Source organism: Mesitornis unicolor, unplaced genomic scaffold (genome assembly GCF_000695765.1).
Source record: "Mesitornis unicolor isolate BGI_N332 unplaced genomic scaffold, ASM69576v1 scaffold27415, whole genome shotgun sequence".
Classification (NCBI taxonomy): domain Eukaryota; kingdom Metazoa; phylum Chordata; class Aves; order Mesitornithiformes; family Mesitornithidae; genus Mesitornis; species Mesitornis unicolor.
Genome location: NW_010186572.1, coordinates 9,959 through 26,169, shown reverse-complemented (window position 1 = coordinate 26,169; position 16,211 = coordinate 9,959). Strand labels below are relative to the sequence as shown.

Genomic DNA, 16,211 nt, shown 5'->3' with positions numbered 1-16,211 from the left:
GTACATGGAGAAGGGGATATTTTAGAAGGACGGTCCCAGCTTTAGACAAGTATGCTAATATAAGCATGTGCAAAGGAAAGATCTTTTGTGGCCTGTCTTGGATGTCGTGCCCTGAATTCTACCAAGGTTAGCTAATTTATTCTGTGATAAGACTGGAAATAAGCAGCCGGTGGGCTCCTCTTAGGTTCTAGAGATACATTTATTGACCTCTGTGTCTTCTGTGACGCATTCAATTGGGCAGGAGAGAGGTCAGTGTAAAGGGCTGAACTGGATCTTACTTAAAAACAGTGAATTAAGTTATTGGCATTTGATAGAAGGAGGAACCTGCTTATCTATTGTATTTAAATTCTGCAGTTGAATAGGTGCAAAGGTAGGTGACTTGTTACTTCACCACAGTGCATTTTGTAACCCTGTAATACAGTTTGGCTAACTTCTTGTACAGCAGGTTTTATTGTATTGTCAATTACTCCCTGCTGGAATTTACATCTCCATCTCACAGGTGTTACTAGGAAGAAAAAAGAAGCCTGACTTGCACCTCAAGCTTCAGGTTGACTCCTTTGGTCAAATACCAAAATGAGGCAGTCAGTTCAGCATGAAGCATAAAGTCTGACCAAATAAGTTACCGATTTGAACAAATGTCAGTTGGAGAAGTGCTTCATGTGTATTAAATGAGTGTTAGAAGAGATTTTAGGCAGTCCAAAGACCACGCCTACTTGGTTCTGTTAATTTATTGGAGGGATGCATTGTGAAAGCTCGTTGACACACTGACAGGTTTCGTTGTTGGCAGCATCTTGTTACCTAACATATATTATTACTTACGGTGTTTTTTACTTTCTCCTCCCCTGTTTTAAGTCTGGTGAGTAAATGCCTATCAATTAAAAGTAATTGGGTGGAGTTAGGGCGGGACAAGGTGTAAAAATTAAGTTATCATTGAGACCATCTGTCTGAAGGCTTCTGAGACCATCTTCTCAAGGCAACCCAGGCTTCTGAGGGCAACAGCCTTCTCTTACAGACACCTTTGACTCTTGGAATGTGTCATTTTTGGTTTTTTCCGTCTCTTGAAGACTGCTGGATTCTCCACTACAGATGAGCAAATATTCTCAGAAAGGCAGTGGGTTGACATTTTGAAGGAGTGATCATGGAAGAAAATAGAGAGGACTATGGCCATGTGGAGGGCAAGTTTTTGCTCAGCTGGACAGTGTTGTTTGTGGTGCTGGTTTTGTTGCCTTCAATATTGAGAGTGTCATTGGGAATTTCTCATTTCTATGTGAAAATTGTAATAAAGATGTTAGAGGTAAGTTGAGAATTGCATTAAAAAGGTAAGTGTTTACTACAGGACATGTTTAATAAAAAAATTAGAATCTGTATATTTGATACAGAAGCCATAAAAGTCAGCAGAAAGAATTCCATTAACTTTGAGAGTCTTGGATGTGTTGTTTGCAACTTTAAGTTATGTGATTGTTCTTTTGGATGATGTCCTTAATTGTACTGAGTTATGTGCTGGGTTATAATCTGGTACCAGTTTGAGGTTTTCTTTGGTTAGAGATACCATGATATATTCTAGTTCAAGCTGGTTAGAATACTTCATGCTATTATTAAAATAGAAATAAAAATGTGCATTAGTTTACAGGAGTTGGTAAGTAGTAAGAACATGTATTTTAGATGCACATAGGTTTCAGTGGTCTTATTTGGATTATTTTAATTACACGGTATTAATGAGTACTGTTGTAGGTAAGAATATTGGCTCTGTGTGTTTGCTTCTTTCAGTTATGAATCTGGGGATCCAGCAGTCACAAGTTCTGCTGCACAAGACTTGAGGAATCCATGCCACGATCTAAAAGCATAATTTTTCTAGAGATTAACAAGTTGTGGCTAAGATCCTGATTCTGCTGATGTTAGTAAAAGATTTCTGGGGCTTTTAATAAGCCAGAATTGTATTTAATTTTTTCAAATCTTGACTTTTCACATCTATCAGTGGCTCAAAGCAGGTGCCATGAATTCAACATATTGAACAGTGAAGCATTTTGATTTTCCAGTAGACTGAGTTTGTCTTTCTGGCAGAAACTTGCTTTTCATGAGTATATTTTTCTACTTGTGGCAGAAAACTTGTTACTAGTTGTCATGGTTACTATTACTATTATTAAGCCATTAGAGCCATCTGCTTATACAGTAGAACATGCCTGTAACAATGTGATACAGTTAATATTGTGTCCGTCTTACCTTGCCAATACTGTCTGATGTCTGTCTTACTATATTTCTTCTTTCTTTCTTCTTCTTCTGTTTTCTTATGCATGATACTATTTTTTTTTATCAGCCAGTGGTATGCTAATTAAATTCTAATTGTTACCCTGAGTAAGAGGCTCATGGCACTTGTATGTAGGATTGGTTTCATCAGGCTCTCTCATATCAAGCATAAACCTGAGGAGGTCTTTGGACAGCTTTGTTGCTGCAGTTGGCAGACATTAAAATAATTGCTGTGTTTGTTTTATTTTTTTTTTTCCTGTGCATTTACCAACTTGAAAGGACATTTGGCGCACCTAGTGGGTGCTTAATATAGGAAGGCATTTCTCTTTGGAAACACACATGAATTTTTTTTTCTACGGTTTTTCATAACAGGTTATAAGCATGTTAAATTTCTGCTCAAAATGTAGAGGATTAATTTATCAAAAAAGAAGTAATTAAGTTAATTGTTATGTGATCAGTTACAGCCTTTTGTGTCTAGTTCTCCACTGCCACTGCAGCTAATAACAGGAAGAGCACAGCTCCGTGCATTGCGGTTCAGGCTGACTCCATGTAGGCATTTTTTGGTTTTTCTCTTTAGTTGAAAGTTGTTCCCTAAGTGTCCTGGCAAAAGAGGAGTTTCCTCTGTTTTCATCTTACGATTAATTTCAGGTGTTTTCTTTGAAGTATTGTTTAAATAATTCTCATCATGCCAAAAGAGTAGCTGAGAGGTATCTTGGTGAGAAATGGGAGGGAAAGTGGATGGAAAGAATGCTAGGTTCCCTTTGCTTGCACTATGGCCTTCAAAAGTAAGGATAGGACTGGGAAATGCTGGGTTAAACCTTGTGCATGAAATTGCTGGACCTCTTCTGGGAGTCCTGGGGCACACCAGAATATGGTTGAAACTGCTGCTTAGGGTACAGTTAGCATTTAAGCAGGTTTATATTCACCCTTTGTTCAAAAATTAAACAACTTGACACAGCCTTATTTCATATTTTTAAAACAAATTAAATGTACCAATGCCACCAAATGCAGAAGATCATAGAAACTACTCTGCTGGGTCAGTTCGGATTTTGGCCTGGACGGAGAGCCTGGCTTTGACAGGTGTCAACTCAATTGCTTGATGAGAAGCCTAAGAGCTGGGTGACTGGACAGCCCTATTGCCAGCAATACTCTTCCAGCTGCCTGTTGCTTCAGTCTCCCATGCTGATTTATGAGTTAGGAGAGGTGACTTTGTTTTTGGTGCCCCATGATGTTTTTCACCCATGTTTTTATGTAACTGCTCCCATTTCAGTTGATCTCCAGCAATGTGTCTTTGACAATAACTGTGTTTTGTGGAATATATTATCCTTTTCTTGCTCATACCCACTGCCCAACACTTTCATGCGATGTTCCACAGCTTTTGTATTAGAAGAGGAAATGTGTAACTGTTCCTTAAGCACCTGCTCTGTGCCAGTCCAGACCTGGCTCTGTCATAAGCCATCTCAGCCAACTCTTTTCCAAGCTGACAAGCCCTGTGTAACCATTCAGCTATTGAAAGCTCTTCCTCATCTGCCTTCTCCTCTGCCTTTTTAGCCTTGGCTGACTAATTGATTGCAAGCTGCAACTTTTGTCCCACTGTTTCTCTGTGCTATGAGGTACTGAGTAATAGCCTGGCAGGACTTTATAATTTACTAGTCAACTTTATAAATTTTTGTTTAGTTTTGACTTGTCTTGCTCATTTAAATTAGTCAATATAGTTTTGTGAGTTGCCTTGGTCAGTGATTATCATCCTTTTCCCAGCTGGAAATAAATAAAAATTCAGCCTCCTTGAGATATGCTGAATTGCTCAAGACAGTATAAGAAGCTCATTTCTGGCAGTGCTTGCCAGCTGGCTAGTACCTGTTCATGTAGGAGGGCTATGATGGACAAGATAAGGGTGGGGAACAGGAGACAGAAAAGCAGAGAGTAAGCCAAAGGAGTTTATTTGCCAAGCTAGATGACTTTTTTTTTTTAAATTTTCCTCCTTCGTGCCATACCATTATCCTAAAGGATACTGGGGGAGGAGTGAGGACCAGCAGTACATTATAAAGAGGTTAAGTTTGCCACACATCTGCCTTTACTGCCTTTTGCAATGTTCTTGTTCCTGTGCTGTATATTCTTTCATTTCTCAGTGCGTGGGCTGTGATCTTGATGACACTGCTCATTCTGCTCTCTGTTTTTTCTTTTCTTTTGAGATGGCTGGTAAAAGAGTTAACTAGGAGTTGGTAAAAAAAAAAAAAGTCAACGAAGGGTATTATGCCATGATAAAGGGTCCCTTTTCTGTTACTGACTTTCATTTCAATAGCTACAGAAGGAGCTAGTAGAGAGCGTGCAAAACTTAAAAGATGGCCAAAAGTTAGTTGACGTTGCTGGCACATACAAAATAGCAGGTTTGTAATGTAACGAAGACTATGTGAGACTAAGCTTTGTGGTGACTTGAATGGCTGTGTGCATCAGTAAGAGGGAAAGAAACTGTTTAGCAAGAGTTTCTCCTGAAGCAGAAGGATGGATCCTTATCTGTTGTAGGTGGGAAGCCTTAATAGCATGTGAGAGTATGTGCTGAGTGGAACTTAATAATGATTCCTTAATTATGAGCAAAGCCTGCATGGAAGCATCCTGTGTCATTTGTTAGGGCATATACATGGGAAGATCTAGTACTGATGGAAGCTACTATTTATATGTCTATATATGTATGATGAAGACATTAAAAACACAAAAACTGTAAAAATTAGGCATATTGGCATATTTGATTTTGTTAATGGAGTTCTATGCTGCTTTGCACAGGGTGCAAAAACTTGGTTTAGCTCAAAAAGGTAAAGACAGGGAAAGGTAAAAGCTTGTTACCAAAACTACTGCTTCAGAAATACAATGGATATGAAATGGTCCCTCCTCTGCTTTCTCTTAACAGGAACTGCATGAATGCCTTAATGCTGTGATAATCTCTTTTATTCTTTAAAATCTATTTTCAGATCTATTTTTCCAATATGTCTCTAATGTCAGTGATAGTATTATGCATCATTCTATTGCCTGAAGCTAATCGGGAAAGAGAGAGTTTTGGACCTATGAACCAAAGAGAGTCTTTTAGGTATCTCAGTTATTTGGGTGTGTGGTTTTTTGTTTGGGTGGGGGTTTGTTTGTTTGTTTTTGTGGCATGCAAGACAGCCTTCAGGCTGAATCTGAAAAATGAAAAACCTAAGACCTGGGTTTGATAAAAGAGGCTCAGACAGTTCACTTAAGGTAATTACAGAATACCTGGAAATGACGAAATGAAATCCATTAACATCTGCTTTTGTTGTTTTGTGAGCAGTGGGCCACCCTGCAGATTGAGGAGGGAGTTAAAAAGCAGAAGGCGCTGGCACTTGAAAATTTAATCTCCACTGGTAAGGTCTCTGAATGAAGGTACCACAGCATTGTTCATCTTGTAAAAAGGGAGCTATTTTAATACCTTATCTAGAAAAGAGTGAACAGAAACATAAATTGTATCTGATGTTAAGTTAAGAAAACTGGAATGGCCAAAATGGAGTTTTATGGGCAAATAACTGATGAAGTTACAAACCTACAAAAAAGACTTCATGTTATAAGCAAGATAATCTATGAGGGATTGAATCTTCTGAATAAAAGGTGTTAGAGACTAGTGTGGGTAGAGAAAGACATTGCTGATAAGCATTTGGGAAGCTGTCCCTATTTTCATGAGTATTTAGTATTTTCTGACTCCATCAGTTCTCTCTCTTTACAAGATTAAGAGGAATGAGTATTCTTTTCCCCTGACGTTGCTCTGTGACGTTGCTCTCTCTTGCTTCTTGTAACTCCTAGCATGCAAAAAGACAGGGTCTCTCAAGTAAAGGAGCTACACCATCCCATGGATCATAGTTACACTTTGCATTCTTCTTTAGGCATGGGGATAAAATCTGAGAGTATTTTTCTATTTCTTCCCAACTATTTTTCTTTCTCCTTTGACCAAAAGGAACCGGGTTAAGTTGTTATTATAATCTTTTTGCTTGTAGTGCCGTTTCTAGTCATTAGTCACATAGATTGCTTGGTTTGTCAGCTAATGACTTTCAGGTCTGAGGATTTCCTGGATGTTGAAGGTTTGACTGAAGTGCAGCTGGAGGAAAGTTGGAATGCCAATTAAGATAAATTAAATTTATTTTGAATAATGCATATTTAATGTGGTCCATTACCCTTTCTCCCAAAAAAACCCAACCAAAAAGCCCCAGGGAAGTGTTAGCTGGCATGAGTCAGTACATTTTAGTAACCAGTCAGGTAAAAATCTAGTCTCAGAGTGACCTCAGCACCTCATGAAACATCACTGAGACTTGCTGTGTGTGGCCATTCTATGAGTTGTAATTTTACAGATATGGAGCATGAATATGTTGTTATACTTCCTACATAATGCTTCTGTGTTACACTATGTATATCTAGGGGAAAAATCTAGACACTTCAATGTTCCTTGTTAGTGAAATAACTCTTCAAGTAGAAGGGATAGGGGAAGAGAGAAGACTCTGAGAAAAAATTCCAGAGGAAAGCATTTGTTACACCTGGCAAAATGTTGTGGAAAAAGTAAAGCTAATCAACGGCAGCAAGAACAACAGATATACAAACACTGCCTGAATTTGAGTCAAGGCATAAGGAGAGGTCTGCAATCTTGGCAGTGCGCTGTTGATGTTTCTAGGTGTGTGTAAATATGGTGTTTGGTAAATGGTAATGAAGTAGGTGTTGCACTCAAGGTTTTATTTGCAACTCACCGAATACTTTTCCTTTTCTTCAAGAATTTAGTGGTGTTTTATGGCATAGGATTAGAGAAGTAACTTGTGGAATTAAATGCCAGTCTGTAAATGAGGCATAATGCAATTATGGTGCTTAGAGAGGAGAGCTATTTCTAAAAATCATGTGTTTTACTCTTTCTGGAATCTGTGTTGTCCATTCCACTGTGTGGAAGAAAGACTCATTTCCTCATGCAGGAATCATCCAGAGAGAGAGAACCTCCATGGAAAAGGAGATTGCTGGCCAGTGCCGAGGATGCTTCAGCCTTGCTGACGTTATGTACTTCTCCAAGAAGGGGTGTGAGGCAGTTGCAGAAGATGAAGTCACCCAGCGGTTCTCTTCTGAGGAGCTGGTGTCCTGGAACCTACTCAGCAGAACCAACGCCAACCTGCACAGAGTCAGCTGGCAACTGACTGTTGTGTGGGTCATTGGGATCCTAATTCGGTATTGCCTTCTGATGCCTTTTCGGTAAGCCTGATGTAACTTGCTGGAAATGTTTTTTCCTATTACTTTTTACAAAAGATGTGCAACAATATGCTACTGACTAGTGCAGAAAAGAGAACCTGGCGTGGCTTTGTTTTCCAAGATGTCATCAAAACTCAAATATCTGCAAAAGGAGAAAAAAAAGGTGTTGAAAATGTACATTTCTCATGTTCTATATGTTTTATTAGTATGCAAAGTCTTTGTTTAATTTGTTTTTAAAATCCAGGAGATCTTTCTGTTATGTAACAGTAACAACTGTTTCAACTGAAAGGATCAGGTTCTGTGTGTCTGAATAAGGGAGAGGGAGACTTGGGATCTGAAGCAAAGCCGGTGTTCTGGGAGCACAAGGCTAAATGGAAAAAAAGACAGCCACTTAGGATGGTTTTGATTTTCACACTTTTTGAATATTCTTTTAAGCAAAACCAGCCTTTATCACATTGACCAAACAGTTACAAATATTTATGCCTTCTTTTCAAGAGCAGGGACTTTTAAAATCTCTTACTTCTCTGATGGAAGGGCAGTATATTCAAAACACAGCCGCACTGCATAGGATAATTTCATACCAGTCAGTCACACAGCAGAGCACGTATGCCTGTGTAGACACGTAGCTTAAGATGACAACATTTATGTAGAAATGGCTTCAATATTGGTTTTGTCCAGGCATTAGGAACCAATGATATTTAATTTTAATGATTATTTAGTAGCTTACTGGTTGGAGTATAAATATGCAGTGAAATCTCTTGATAGGTTTTTAAAAATGAAACGATGGGTCCATTGTGGCACTTAAAAATCTCACCTGCATTAAAGAACATAGCCACTACTTGATGTCCTCTGAACACAACGGCTTCTTTACCTCTTGATTGCTTCAGATCAGCGTGGTGCTTTTTGGAAGGTAGGCTTCAGGCAGCACAAGTTTTTGTATTCAAAATTTGTATTCACTCAATATTGAGTGAAAACCTGTGCTCATATTATCCTGTTGGCCTTAACTAGTTTGTATTGATAGTTAGATGCTGTTAATGGAAGAAGCACTGTGAAGTAAATAAAAGGATTAAATAAAAGATTTTCTTGCTTGCTCTTCCTGTTTTGCTTTTTAGCACTTAATTAAGATTATTTTACTTTGTAGCATCTGCTTGGCTGTTTTCAGCATCCTCTTGCTGGTCTCGGCCACTACAGTAGTAGGACAGTTTCCAAATGGCAGGTAGGTGTTTGCTAAGGGCTCTTTCTGTTTATTTTTTTACATTTCTTTAAGGATTTGAATTAGGGTGTTGGACTATAAATCTGCTTGAGTCCTGAGGATTCATGTGGACTATTGTGGGGTGATATTCCTGTAGTGTAAACTCGGAGAGCACTGAAAGATAGTATGGCAATGGCATCTGAAAGCCATCTTAAAAGCAATGTAAGCCAGATGGATACTGCTGGAATTGCATCTTACAGTGGAAAATAAAGTGGATGTTCTACTTGAGTCAGAGTAGGGCAAGTTAATCGCCTCTCATGAGCAATTCCATATTAATACTATGCAGCAGTTATGTTCTGTCAGTGCAAAAAAAAAATCAAGTGACTCACCAGCTAAATATTTTTATATTTAATGAATATTAATGAATGAGTCAATAGCAGTTGCTTCCAGCTACACTGTTATCTTCTCTGCTTTGAATATGGTGGGTTTAGAATAGATTACAGTAGGAGAATGGACCAGGAATATATTTGATATCCAGTAAGCTCCTCCTGCATAGCATTGCTAGTGCAATCGATACTCTTAATATTGTCTTTGTAATAACTGCTATTGGGAATAAGTTGGAGAGTTTACATTACATTGTTTTATGAGTGGAACAGGACTGGAAATGTACGTAGGGCTTCATTTCTTTTAGGGTTAAATGCTGGCTGAGCAACCAGGTTCAGATGATGTGTGCTGCATTAGGTGTCCGATGTCTGAGTGGTCTGGTTCATTTCCACAACAGGTGAGTGGTGCCACCCAGCTCTTGGTGGTTTGGTATTTATTTCTTACAGTACTCAGTGTCTCAAGTTTCAGAGTGGGATTCTTATTCCATTACTGCACAGGTACTATGATGGTGCAATTTGATCCAAAAAGCTGTTTAGAACATCTAGACTCTGTCAAGATGTTTGCACAGCCTACTGTGTTTTCTGTTGTGTATTGGCAGGGCATGCAAAGGTGGAGTAGTATTGTATTTTTGACTAAAGTTATTTTTCTCAATGTTTGTCATTAACACATTATAATCACACACAAGAATGTCACCATAATATGTTCAACTGTTCTATTAGTCAATTTGTTTAGTAAATAATTTTTCAAGCTCTCTCCTAAAGTAAGTTATGGATGGTATTTCAATAAGTTTTTTCAATAGCTTGCTTGCTAAGTGGTGGTGATATATGTAATGAAGGCTTCTGAAATATTTTTTGTTTGTGCTTTGTAAAACAATCACAATCAAGCTCTAGTATCTTTGCTTTTACAGTATTAGTGTTCAGGGGGTCTTCGATACATGCCTATATCAATGACAATGTATGCAGCTAAAACACCTACTCCAGTGAAGTAGCATATTCTCAACTAACAGGAAACTGGTTTTGGTGAAATGGCAGAACTACTGAAATGTGAAGGGACTCTAGAAAATATGGGGAGAGATGACTTAACTGCTGTAATGTACTGTCAGAAGTTTTAACGTATCTCATAGTGATACTAGAATTTTAGAATGTTTTGTGCTTTCCTCTTCCTGTGGTTCTACAGATAAGCTGCGTGCCTGAAATTCTTTTGTTGCTGGCAGTCTGAATTGCAGATGTATACTTACTGGATAGGTCACCTGATGAGGCTTGTCATAAATAATAAACATCAAGTAATTACTTTTATGATTGTTATTGCAGGGAAAATAGACCACGAAAAGGAGGGATCTGTGTAGCCAACCACACGTCTCCATTAGATGTTCTAATCCTGGCCAGTGATGGATGCTATTCCTTGGTATGAACAAGAGAGTTGGTAAATACTGGTAATGTTGAGATGCCCATAGATGTAGTGTTGGATAAAAGGATAAACCCAGTGGTAGAGAGAGTGGGGTTTGATTTGAATGTGATTCACCTTCAGGGTTGAGAAACAATAGACATAGGCAGGTATGTGCACAGATCTTACTAAGAGGATTTGTGTAATTCATGAATGAGCTTAGAAACAGATGCGTCTGTATTCAGAACTGTATCATTTAAGTGTCTGTGTTTGCATAGTAACAAGTTTCTTTTGGGCTTGCAGGTTGGCCAGGCACATGGAGGTCTTATGGGACTTATTCAAAGATCTTGCATGCAAACCTCTCAGCATGTTTTGTTTGAACGCTCAGAAATGAAAGACCGTCATCTGGTGAGGAAAAAGTAAGGTAGTGAGATGTTTGCTTAATTGTCCCATCATGTCTAGTAACTGTGATGTCCAAGTGTGAGTTGAGACTGTTCTCGCCTTGCATCTTTTTGGTGGGCAGTTGTAGGTTGTCATCAGTGTGAGGTTTTTAACTGCTTCATCAATGAAGGTGCAGGGAGTAGCAGTCATCTCTGAACTTTTGATCGTTTGCCCTATAACCTCTGGGAATTACCACAAAGTAATTACCACAGGCCGGACCCTGCCCATTCATTTTTGAGGCTGATGATTCAGGATGTCAGGACAGAAATTGGAGTTTTGTCAGCACATCTGCTTCCCAGATCATGCCTTGCCCTGGTACATTTTCATCAGCTCTGAAGATCTGGCGGCTGGTTATATCGGCTGTGAGTACAGGATAAAGGGAGCCTGATTGTAGCAAATCTTAACCTTAGGCTTACGCGTTTGCTTGTGTAGATGTGCACATTATTTGAAGGAGCCAGTCACAGCTCGTTAGAAACATCCTCAACACTCATCAGCTTTATGCTAAGGTACCACCTAGCTGCTAGAAGGTAGAAGAGCATCATGGAGAAGTGTCTTAATATGTTTGCCTGATGCCTATACTGCTCTCAGGCCTGCAGTATTGATTCCTGACAGAGACTGCATGTTGGACTTTAAGGACAAAACCAGGACTGGCTCAGTGCAGCACTTCCTGAGTTCTCAGGGGGGTTTATAGAGACTGTTCTTAGTCATCCTAAATCTTCATGAAATAGGGTGCAACACAGCTAACATTAAGCAAGTGTCTTATAACAGTTTATCCTGAGAAAAATGGGGAAGGTCCCTCTATGCTGGATTATTCTCTTCTTTTTTTGGTATGTGATGTTTTGGTTTTGTTCTTTAATGCAGACTGGAGAGGAACTGCATGCTCTTGAGTCATAGGAAACACAGGTATCTCAGAAAACAACAGATTTTGTGTGTCAGTAATCTGTTTAGTGGTAATACATTTATTTTTAAGTGATGTAGCAAAGATAGTAAAATAGTGGCCTCTTAACTAGATGTGGAGAATCATTAGATACATATGAATCTGATGTTATGAACCTTGAAGGCATGAAAACTTGAAATATGGAATATATTTCAGTCAAAAGATAAGTTTGACAGTGTTTGTAGCTGGAACTTGTCGAAGATAAGCAGGAAGCAACTTTTACATACCTCAAGTACCACTGTTCTCTGGCTTTGTGATAATAGGGTTAAAAAGGTGAAATAAAACTGTGTACAGTTTTGGAGAAAACCTACTTTTGCAATTAGCAAGAGATAACCTCCAAGATAAAGGCCTGAAATTAGTACACACCCTGGCTCAAACTACTGACTGACAAAGGGCAATTGGGCAAGGGCTTTTCTTCTATGTAAGACATAATGGATGTTTAGATTCTTGGCCAAATAGAAATATAAGAGTCTTCTATGAAAATGAAGTATATACTGAAATTTTATTTTCTCTCCACAGAATTAGTGAACATGTTGCAGATAAGACCAAATTACCCATTTTAATTTTCCCCGAAGGTAGGAAACAACTATACTGATTTTATTGCTCTGCTCAAAGTGCAGTTTGTTATACCCAGTTTTTACCAGTGAGGTGTTTGATTTTAGTCTGTAAAATTAATTAGTTCTTGTGAGATATTTAAAGTCAGATTCTAATATTGTACAACTGTTTTATGACAGTCTGTTTGCTTTAGTGTGTAGCATAATGGAAGTGACAACAGGCTCTGGGATTATGTTTCAGAACTAAAGTTTACTTTCTCCTTTAGCAACTTAAGTCTCCTTAAGACAGTTTAGGATTATTTTCCTGATACTTAGAGTGGATTAAACTCTTCATCTGTTTTAATTCTGGCCAGGTACCTGCATAAACAACACATCAGTAATGATGTTTAAGAAGGGAAGCTTTGAGGTAGGAGGGACCATTCATCCGGTAGCGATCAAGGTAACGTATCTGCAGTTTCCCAAACATGGAAGGATTATTTGCAGGAGCTTATCAAGTCAGAGGAGCTTGTCTTGTGTAAACCTTAAAAGGGGGTTGTTCTGTGTAAAGAAGGTACTGAATAAGCCTTGAGAAAATGTAATATTTCCATGGTGTGCAATGTCTTGCAGTTTGGTGCGGCATGAGAAATGTTTCACTGAGTGTCTTTACAACTGGTTAGGAGCAACCCAAAAAGCACAGCTACAATTTGCTCTGCTGTGTTCAGTTCTGTCTGCACTTTCTGCCCTAGTGCTCCTGGCTCTTGTGTGCTCTGCAGATAAAGGCACTTTTCTTGGCACTTCCAAGGGTTTCACAGTAGCTTTAGCCAGGTCACCCTAGTTCTAGATACATGAGTTACTTTTTCTGGAACTATAATATTGCCTAATCTTATGGAAATTGTTAAAGGTGGTGTGAGCATTATCGAAGAAGCCCCTGTAGTCACTGTATCTGTAGATGAGAATTCTTTACACTTTGAGTAGATCTATCTGGTTATAGTTGAGATGTGTTTCAATGGGTCTGTCGTAGTTTGGGGTCCCGCATTGCTTGCAAAAGTTAACTGTTATAAACTTGTAATGAATGTTGGAATGTGGAGCTTTACCCTGAACTTACTGCTGCCTTTAGGAGGTGTGATTATATTTGTCCCTGATTTGACAAGTTGAGCTGTGACTTCGTGGCCAAAAAAGAGCAGCTTATGTGATTTTAACTCCTTAGTTTAGCAGATCATGCCCTTTTGCTTATTCTTCTTGTCTTCTAGTATGACCCCCGCTTTGCAGATGCGTTCTGGAACAGCACAAAGCATTCCATGATGACCCATGTTTTTAATGTGATGACCAGCTGGGCTATTGTCTGCAATGTGTGGTACCTGCCACCGATGATCAAAGAGGTACTTATGTCTTCGTATGTTTTGAAAATGCTTGTAAAATGCTGTCTGGGAGGAAGTCTGCATTACTAGGCATGGAATATTGGCATTATGTTTCCGAATCTTTATTGACAACTTAATAGAAAAAGGTCAGAAAGCAACACTACAATCTTAAAATTAACTGAGCATGTATTTATGTGCATTAGTTATCTTCAAGTAAAAACTACTCTTGCAGAGATTAAAAAATTTCTGTGCCATACTCCCTATTGCTCCCAAACAGCTTCTTTACTTGGGTGCAGCTGCCTTGCTTTCTTCTGCTCCCAGAGACTAGAAGAGATGTTAAAATGTGGTTTTGTGCTGCAGGAGTCCTGCCCCTCAGCCTGGCACAGACCTTCCTTTTCCACTCCAGAAGTGATATAGATTCAGGCTTCCTCTTCATTCCATACTGGGGTGTTTCTGCCTTCTGTGTCCCTCCTCTACCTGCATTTACACAGCTTCCTCCCACCTCCTTACTTCTCAGCCCTGCAGAATATTTTGGTAATCCTTTGCCCAGCAGCTTTACCACACAACTTGGCACAGCCTCTCAACCCACTGCCCCTGGATACTGACTTAATGCAGACAAAATGGCCAAGGCCTTTGCTCCAGCAGTGCCCCAGTTTGGTACCGCCTACCCCCGTCTTTGCTCAGCCTTAGTCTTGGCAGGAAAGCTGCTGTAATGCATGTATCTTCAGCCCTCTGCAGTTCAGGCAGACTCCTGTGAACTACCAATAAATTCACTGATCCTGAAGCCACCAGGCTCCAACCCTGTTCAAGATACCCCATCTCCTCCAAGGTGATCCTGTCAGTGAGTTTGCAGCTTCAGACTGATACTGAAGTACTGGGAGCAGGTGTGTCCTGTGCTCTGGCCAGGCCCGTGACTTCACTCTGTTGTTGTTTGAGATGGGCCCAGAAACCACAGAGCCTTCCACTTGGTTCTTTTTGACACTGAATGGTGGCAAACCAGGTGGTGTTCCCAGGAGCAGCTGGAACGGCTCTGCAGGTCACAGTTGGCTTGGGAGTCTGCTATAAACCAAAGTGCCTGCTGTCTGACAAAATTATCTCTTTAAAAGAGATACAGAGAAAATGTTTAAGTTGCAATGCAAATCATTCATATATTTTTTCAGGAAGAAGAAGATGCCGTTCACTTTGCCAACAGAGTCAAGGCAGTCATTGCTGCTCAGGGAGGAATGTCTGTGCTTCCTTGGTAAGAAGCTACACCTTTGAGGCTGGGATTTATTAAAACTTCTTGCAGATTTGCTTTGCTTGGGCTGTAGTCCATCACCCTCACTGACTCCGAGTCAGAAAATACTACTTTATTCCTTGAAGAGTTTCGCTGGAATAAATAGGTTAATCTAGTCTAAACAGAGAAATGGAGCTGACAGGTGGATCTAGTAGTAGTTGGTGAAAGTAAGTTATTTGCCTTTTAAATGGTAGATTAAAGGAAAGGCATTGTTGGTGTTATATTGTAAGTCTTGGCAGTACAGATCATTTAGCACTGTATTGCAAAAGCCAGTGTTTAGGGTAAAAACTGCTTTGACGGTGCAGTCTAAATATTGTACCATTTTTCTGCCTTTACTCTGAAGTGAGCTCAAGTGTTTGTTTTCTGTACCTTTCAGGGATGGGGGACTGAAAAGGAAGAAGGTCAAAGAGTCTTTCAAGGAAGAGCAGCAGAAAAAATATTGTCAGATAGTAATAGAAAATGGATCTGTGGAAAATGGAAATGTTTGTTAAATGGTATTTATTTTATATAATTTTTCCATGACTTATCTCCACCAGAAAATGGTCTATTATTTATATTAAAACCAATATCTTTTCCTGCTGTCCCAGTAAGATATTTTGCATATGGCACAGCAAGGAAACCATAAAGAGATAGTATTTTGTATAAAATAATGATGTCATTTTAGAAATAGAAAGATTTACAGTATACTGGTAAAATTCTCTCTGATGTTGAGCAATAAGAATCTGCAATAAAATTACTTAGGTTCCTTAAAACACTTTTTAAAAATTTTTGAGTTACCTTGAAGACTTAAATGGTAGCTTCTCGACTCTTACTAAATAAAACACCTCTGTACTCCTGACCTCTATGACTGACTTGGACTATCAGTTTTCCTGTGAGCCACAGTCACTGTTGCTGTAGACATAGACCTCCTGATGTCAGAAGACATTGAGCAGTTCACCAAAATATGCTTTTGAACTGCAAGTTGGAGAGGAAGCGTTGGATGTCAGAGAGAAAGGGGCAGCTGCTGACTTTCCCTTCCATGTCACAAGTCCAGGGATGGTAAAGTAGGAAGTTTTTCAGGGTCCCACTGACAAGCAACAGATCAGTGATCAGGACAGTGTGTCCCTGATACCTGGTTGTGTGATGCTGGGATAAATTAGTCACAGTCAAGGACAATGTCATAGAAAAATACATAATAATTTTAAATCATATTGTGACATCTGATACTTCTATATCCCTTTCTGTGTCTGTATGCATT

General features: G+C 39.2%; 1 protein-coding gene across 1 annotated transcript; it reads left to right on the top strand.

Moving 5' to 3' along the window:
• The first annotated feature begins 1,138 nt into the window (after positions 1-1,138).
• Positions 1,139-15,628, top strand: LOC104535697 (glycerol-3-phosphate acyltransferase 3-like). The gene is made up of 12 exons (XM_010185194.1): positions 1,139-1,294; positions 5,549-5,621; positions 7,203-7,473; positions 8,612-8,686; positions 9,354-9,443; positions 10,357-10,450; positions 10,733-10,848; positions 12,327-12,382; positions 12,715-12,800; positions 13,591-13,719; positions 14,859-14,938; positions 15,351-15,628. Exons 1-12 carry the CDS (start codon positions 1,139-1,141, stop codon positions 15,463-15,465), a joined length of 1,341 nt encoding a protein of 446 aa, XP_010183496.1. The 3' UTR covers positions 15,466-15,628.
• The last annotated feature ends 583 nt before the right edge of the window (positions 15,629-16,211 follow it).

Bases quoted from the DNA above. Each gene is read 5' to 3' on its own strand.
- LOC104535697 (XM_010185194.1), top strand. From the start codon at position 1,139: ATGGAAGAAAATAGAGAGGACTATGGCCATGTGGAGGGCAAGTTTTTG. The intron at 7,474-8,611 runs GTAAGCCTGATG...TTTACTTTGTAG, and splicing joins TGCCTTCTGATGCCTTTTCG to CATCTGCTTGGCTGTTTTCA. The intron at 10,451-10,732 runs GTATGAACAAGA...TTGGGCTTGCAG, and splicing joins GTGATGGATGCTATTCCTTG to GTTGGCCAGGCACATGGAGG.